The 997-nt window shown below is 44.8% G+C and overlaps 1 protein-coding gene across 1 annotated transcript; it reads right to left on the bottom strand.

Moving 5' to 3' along the window:
• Positions 1-250: 250 nt before the first annotated feature.
• On the bottom strand, positions 251-568 carry PPTG_17243 (hypothetical protein; the record flags this gene model as incomplete). Its single annotated transcript, XM_008914962.1, has 1 exon — positions 251-568. One exon carries the CDS (start codon positions 566-568, stop codon positions 251-253), a length of 318 nt encoding a protein of 105 aa, XP_008913210.1.
• Positions 569-997: the final 429 nt, after the last annotated feature.

The following is a 997-nucleotide window of genomic DNA, read 5'->3' as shown; positions in this document are numbered from 1 at the left end:
CCGTCGATCTGGTGTAAAATATCTTTCACGCAGTATGGAAGTTCTTCTAAAACCAACTGTGCTCCCCCTGGAGATCCGTCAGCTGTTGCTTGAGCTGCCACGCACTCCAGAAAAGAACTTCGACCTGTTCCTCGATGGTCCATGGTATACACATCCACTGAGCGTGTGGACAAAGAGTATATTTCCAGCATCGCCATCTCCACTACATAAAAAATAAAAAAATATTAGTATCTTGTCAGAATTTTTTTTTTTACGTACTATCAGCAGATGATGCTCCAGGTCCACCAGCCAAGAACCACACGCTTTTGTGAGCATTCGACTTTTGGTTTGACTTTGTTGGCGCTAGTTTTCGCTTGACAAAGAGATCGATGGTTTTCGAACTGTTGCAGATTCCAGAATGGCAAAGTGGCGCCTCAATTGTGGCACATTCGAAGCTGATGTCATTAAGGAGTGGCTCAGAAGATTCTTCTGTTAAAGTGCATGGATACCAGCCATTGATATCAATGGAGAAGGCAACAGCAGATCCATAGACGATGAAGACTACGAAACACGCCAAAAGTCGCAACATGGCACGAGAAGATCGCAAAATGACCCTTGCATCTGATAATTCAGGCTCATGTGAGCCACATAATTGGGTTTTTCGATGGTTGAGTTGCACAAAATTACATCAGGCTCACAAGATTTGGGTTTTTGGTACCAGACCAACAGTTTGAGCAGCAATAATTCAATGGTTAACGAGCTGTAGATGCAATGCACGAAACACTACTTCGCCGCTACGCACAAGACAAGTCCTTGCTCTTCTGCTACCTTGTTACTCCGCAGTTAGATGTCAGCAATTTGTTTGTATCCATTCTGACGTCGTAGGCAATCGGTGATAATCATTTTCCACCCAACGGTCAGCAATGCAGTCAGCATACCACCAGCCACAGAGCCGACCACAAAGATCCATGCTGGTGAGAGGCTTTCAACTTCATTTGCCTGTTGCATTTGACTGGCG

This window comes from Phytophthora parasitica (genome assembly GCF_000247585.1).
Source record: "Phytophthora parasitica INRA-310 unplaced genomic scaffold supercont2.65, whole genome shotgun sequence".
NCBI classification, from domain to species: domain Eukaryota; phylum Oomycota; class Peronosporomycetes; order Peronosporales; family Peronosporaceae; genus Phytophthora; species Phytophthora nicotianae.
This window is presented reverse-complemented; position numbering and strand designations above follow the sequence as displayed.